We start from the raw sequence: 6,116 nt of genomic DNA, 5'->3' as shown, positions 1-6,116 counted from the left end.
AGATCAAAGGATAAGATAAAATCAAAACGTTATGGTCTGACTTTTTATAGTGTCATCAGTGGAGTTGTCAAACTGTCATAACATATAGATCCATAAATCTATAGCTAGACTTAATAAATAGAGTCTCCACCAATCTTTTTTAACTAGGTGTGATTGATCACCTAATGAATATATCCTTTTAAGGAGCTTCTAAGCTTGACTAAGGGTCCTTAAAAGAATAAGTTTGGGTCTACAAACTAGAATAGGGTTCAGGAGTTCGATTACATTTGGAAAAGTTATTACACCCCCACATGTTTATCCAAAAGATAGTACCATTTTATTTTAAATTTATCCTAAGATCTTGATTCTAATGATTTTAAAATTTAATATTCAAATATTAGAAATAATTCTTAAGACTCTCTATCAATCTGGTAAAACTTAAAAATATTTTCTCACCTCAAAAGTATTTAAGAATTTCGTTTGTTTTCCTGAAGAGGCTCCATCGTCGAAAAAAGTGTAATCATTATTATTTTTTATTTTTTTAATTAAAAATACATCTAATTATTACACCACTTGGGCCAAATTTCTTTTGAATTTCTAAATTTTTCACCATTTAGGCCTATCTAAAAATTCTCTTTATTTATTTATTTTTTGTTGAATTTCTAAATTTTTCACCATTTAGGCCTATCTAAAAATTCTCTTTATTTATTTATTTTTTGTTGAATTTCTAAATTTTTCACCATTTAAGCCTATTTAGAAATTTTTTTTATTTTTTTATTTTTTATTTTTGGAAAGAAAATAATATGACAATTATTTTTTATTGAAATTTCATTTAAATTCTTCCATCATTTGGTACAAATTTAAAGAAATTTCTCACCTAGAGATTTATTAGAAATTTACCATTTGAAATCTCTAAGATTCTCATCCTTGGATAATTGTCAAATATTCTTAACCAAAATTTTTTTTTATTTTTTTCTTTTTTTATTGAAAATAAATATTAATTATTGTTATTGAAATTTTATCTAAATTATTCTACCATTTGAGACAAATTTAGACAAAATTTCTCACCTAGAAATTTTATAAAAATTTATCATTTGAAATTTTTAAAAATTTCATCATTGGATAATTATTATTTATTCTTAAAAAATATTTTATTTTTGTTTTATACTTTTTTTATTTTTCTCAAAATTTATTCATGCAATAATACTAAAAAAAAACAACACATAAATAAAATACTAAATAAAATAAATAATAAAAATCCCAATAAAAAAGAAATGGCTCAGCTAGAGTGTCTCGATGTGACTCGACTTCAGACTCAGAAGATGGCTTGGAGGCTCGACGTGTAGCGAGGCTCGGATGCTACGCGGGTTAAAAAAACAGGTTGACGGATGGGTCAGGTCACCCGCTAGAAAACACACAGATCCTAGGGTTTATTAAGTGCCCAAAATGACGTCGTTTTGAATACGGTATAAAAGCTTAAATATTTTGTTTCTACTTCAGATTTCTCCCTCCCTCTCTCTATCAACCCAGAAATCTAGTTGAATATTTCACCGAAAACTGAAACAACGCCAGAAACTAGAAAATATCATTAGAAAAGATGAATCTCGCCAGAAAATTTCACCAAAATATGGAAATTTCCAAAAACTTTCTAGAAAAAAATTGCAAAAAATATTTCAAAAAAATCTTAAAAATTATAAGATTGTTGTTAGCTCTTCTGAATACTATTTTTTTCTGCCCTCTATCCTTTGCCTCTGATCAATGTAGGTATTTATAAGCTGTGATCAAAAGAGTTTTCGATTGATTCTAAGTCCACCCTTGATAAGAATTTTATATTATCATAAAGTCATTACATTTATCCTATAAAAATTAAAACCAACTATAATTATATTCAGCCCTCATTCACTACACCCATTCATTGCAAGATTCATTTTTTTATTTTTATTATTTTAACACTTAATAAAAAAAGATAAATTAAATAAGAAAACCAAAAAAAAAATAGATAAGTAAGATTAACCCAATAATAATAATAATAATAATAATAATAATAATAATAATAATAATAATAATAATAATAATAATAATAACAAATTATAATAACAAATAGATAAATAAAAATAAAATAAAAAAATAGTTGGGCTAAACGAATTGGACCCCATAGAACTAGGCCCCAATTGGTATAGGCTTGGATCAAAATGGGTGTCTACACCCCTAAACTATATATTTTCTGTTAATTTGGTACTTAAAGAAATAAAACTATTAGATTAGTACTTGAATTTTTCATTTCATTATTATATTAGTGCCTTAAACTAAAGTCATTAGTTAATTTTGTTGACATAGCATAAATATCCAACAAGATACTGATACGTGTTAAAAAAATTTAATCAACGTTACATCATTAATGTCACATCATAATTAAAAGAAATTTTTAAAAAAATTCTAAAAAAAATATAAAATAATTCTAGAATAGTTTTTAAAATTTCTAGAAAAATCATAAAAAATTCTAAAAGATTTTAAAAGATTCTAAAAAATTAAGTAAACTTCAAAATTAAAAAAAAATCTTAACATTTAAAAAAAACCGAAAAACTTCAAAAAAATTAAAAAAATCCAAAATAGTGAAGATTTTAATAACAATAAAAATTAAAAACTTCTTAAAATTAAAAAAAAAATCACAAAATCTTAAAAGTGGTTAAAATAAAAAAAAAATCTAAAATTTTTCATATTTTTTCATATTTTTTGAATCTTACAATTTTTATTTTTTATATTTTATGAATTTTTAAGAAAATTTGGGAATTATTTAAATTTTTATCAAAATTTGAATTTTTAACAATTTTTAAAATTGTTTTAAAATGTTTTAGATTTTTAAAATTATTTAATTTTTCATAGAATTTTAAAAATTTTTAGAATATTTTAAAATTTTTTCATATTTTTCAAAAATTTTCATATTTTTTAAATTTTCAAAATTTTTTAAAATTTTTATATTTTTTAATTTTATCTTTTTTAAGTTTTTGCAATTTTTTTAAACTATAAGAAAATTTAATTTTTATTAAAGTTTTCCTTTTTTTAATATTTTATATTTTTTACTAAACATTTTAGAATTTCTTGAATTTCTAAAATTATCATAATTTTTATACTTTATAAAAAATATTTCATTTATTTTAAAATTTTATATAAATTTTAAATTTTTTTAGAATTTTTTAAAATTTTTAGAATTTTTTACAATTGTTTTGAATTTTTAGCATTTTTAAAAACATTTTAGAAAGGTTATAATTTTTTAGAATTTTAAAAGCTTTGTTTTTTTTGAAATTTTAAATTTTTTTTATAAATTTTAAATTTTTAAAGAATTTTTGAATAAACTTTTAGAAGTGTTTTGAATATTTTTTAAATTTTAAGAATTTTTTAAATTTTTTAGAACTTTCAAAAATTTTATAAAATTATTTAGAATTTTTATAAAAATTTTAGAAATTTTTGACAAATTTTTAAACAATTTTTACTCTTTACTTTTATACTGACATAACATTGATAATATAAAATTAACTAAATTTTTTTCATAGGTATTAATATTTTATTAAATATTCATACTACTTCAATAAAATTTACTAATAATATCAGTCTCGGATAGTAATATGGTAGCAGAATAAAAGTTTAAGTGTTAATCTTATAATTTTATTTTTTTTAGATATTAAATTAATAAAAAATATATAATTCATAAGAATTTTTATATTTAACCCTTTACTTTACCTTAGTGCTGAAATTTCACCGTCTCATCAAGGTGCATCGACAAATACACATTGTGAAATAAGGTGTTCGCGGGAGTTTAAAGATTACAAAAAAAAAAAAAAAAAAAAAACCTGTTGAATACTTTAAAAAAAAATTTTCTAAATATTTTTTCTATTAACAAAATTAATAATTTTTTATTTATATTATAACCGAATCTTATAACTGTATACTAGGAATCTCATAGCAATTTGGTCTAAAGCCCATGTAAGATCTAAGTGCTTTACGTTTCTCCAGCTTCCATCAGCCCAAAAGTTCTGAGTTTATACCAATTGTTTTGGATTAGATTCTTCTCCAAGCCCATTTTAATTAAACAACACACACATACTTTAATGGTTGCGCAGCCTATCATGCTCGGATCAACGTACATAATTTATTCGCTTGACTAACAGCGAAAACCAACCCTCTTCTCATTTTGACATCCTTGCTCTTTCTCACCTGTACGCGTATGCAAACTATTAATCAGAAAGAGGAAATTCCCAGAAAGTAAGCAACGCTTTAGTTTAATCTTACACCACTTTTCTTTCTCTTTCCCTGTAATCAAGCACCGAGTTTTCACAGAACAATTCTTTACCAATCTTTTTTTTTTTTTTTTTTTATGTTCCACTTTTTGCAGAAAGAGAGACAAAAACAAGGTTCTACAACATTTCCCACGAAGAAACACTAATTAAAAGTGACAGGCAGTAAATGAAATATTGGTGATCTCATATGGTAGAGGGAGAGGGAATCCTCATAATTCAGCCAGAAATCAAAATCCCATGTCAATCTAAAGCACCTATAATCAAGAGTCAAGAATCCTGAAATGAAAATTCGCCTAAATTTCACCCTTAACAATAATCAAATAACTGATGCAAAGAGATCCAGAAATCATGTGAAGCTTGCAATATATGGTACATAATATTTCAAAAAAAAAAAAACAAAAACTGTAAAATTAAACGGAGCACAGCAGTGAGTATAGCTTAAGAGAGCAATTAACAGGGGATCTGTTCAGTGAACCATTCCATCACATGAATTGGAGCTTTGACCAACTCCAGCGCCAGCTCTACTATCACCGTCACGCACAAACAACATGGACAGATCAATGTCAACAACAACCTGTCCAAAACCCAAGGCAGCAAACAATCCAACAGAAACTAATATATCAGACACCAAGAAGCCAAAGAGCATTCAGAAGTGCAGAGGAAATTTTGTTTTACAATTAAAACCTATAGGATCGCATGCTCATGAGTTGATTGTCAAAGAAAATTAGAACAAATTAAAACCCAGATCTCAAATATGAAAAAGTAGCAAAAAGCCGAAGGAAGACAACATATGGAAAGCCAAGCAAAGGAGAAAGGACTAACCCGACGATCCAAACGACAACGCCAACAATGGAGATGATGAGAGAAAGAAAAGCAAAGGGAAGGCCCAGGAGGAAGCCCAGTGGCCTGCAATCTCCATCACAGCACATGATTTTGGTTTCTTTCACTATGTTTGCTTGACAGAACGTTGATTTTATCTTTATAATAAAAATCTTTTTTTGTTTTTTTGATCAGGTCTACTCTATAACCGAAGCCGACAAAGAAGTGATGGTCGGAGTGCGTGATGTTGGCTTTGCTTTTGGATTGAATTATTGACGGAGTAGTGTTGGGCTTATAAAAACCACATAAATTGAGAGACGTTTCATAGACTTCTAAATTAAGTTACCCCGACGCATTTGATTCGACAGAATTTACATATTTCTTTTTTTTTTGAAATTTTACTATTAAATATTTAATTTTAACATTTAATTTAGAATAATCTGATTTTTAAAAAATCTCATGTATTTTTAACAACACATAAAATTTTGAAATAAAAAACTCACATTTTTATGTGATATTTTAAGATTTCGAGAGAAAAATAGTATTATTTTCGAATTTAACCTAACATAAAATTTTGAAATAATCATTATTATTTTAAAAGGTATGTCTGAAAATAAATATAAGTTAGTTGTAAATTTATACTGATAAAAAAGTTTTGGTTTATATATGACGTTTGATATGAAAAATGCCTTTAATAATCTTTTACAAAAAATTAAATAAGTTATTCAAAACGTTTCTGACCAAAAATGCCTTGAATAATCTTTAAAAATTTTTTATAAAGAGGTTATTGAAGGTGTTTTAGCCAAAAATTCTTAGATAATCTTTATTAAAATTTTTGTAAATGATTATTCAAGGCGTCTTTGACCAAAAATACATTCAATAATCCACTACCATTTTTTTGAGATTATTCAATGTGGTTTTACCCAAAACTTCCTTGAATAATCTCTAAAACAAAAAATTTAATGGTGGTTATTCAAAGCATTTTTGGTAAAAAAATGCATTTAATAATCCACTTTAATTTTT

At 24.8% G+C, this 6,116-nt stretch overlaps 1 protein-coding gene across 1 annotated transcript; it reads right to left on the bottom strand.

The window, feature by feature from the left end:
* Nucleotides 1-4,551: 4,551 nt before the first annotated feature.
* LOC111316033 (signaling peptide TAXIMIN 1) lies at nt 4,552-5,338 on the bottom strand. The gene is made up of 2 exons (XM_022918046.2): nt 5,097-5,338; nt 4,552-4,848 (listed from the first exon to the last, which is right to left on the bottom strand). The coding sequence occupies exons 1-2, from the start codon at nt 5,201-5,203 to the stop codon at nt 4,725-4,727; spliced, it is 231 nt and encodes a 76-aa protein (XP_022773781.1). The 5' UTR covers nt 5,204-5,338; the 3' UTR covers nt 4,552-4,724.
* Nucleotides 5,339-6,116: the final 778 nt, after the last annotated feature.

The sequence above is a fragment of the Durio zibethinus genome, chromosome 24 (genome assembly GCF_047325235.1).
Source record: "Durio zibethinus cultivar Kanyao isolate XHJ-2024 chromosome 24, ASM4732523v1, whole genome shotgun sequence".
Classification (NCBI taxonomy): Eukaryota; Viridiplantae; Streptophyta; class Magnoliopsida; order Malvales; family Malvaceae; genus Durio; species Durio zibethinus.
The sequence above is the reverse complement of the archived record's forward strand: the minus strand, read 5'-3'. Positions and strand labels throughout refer to the sequence as shown.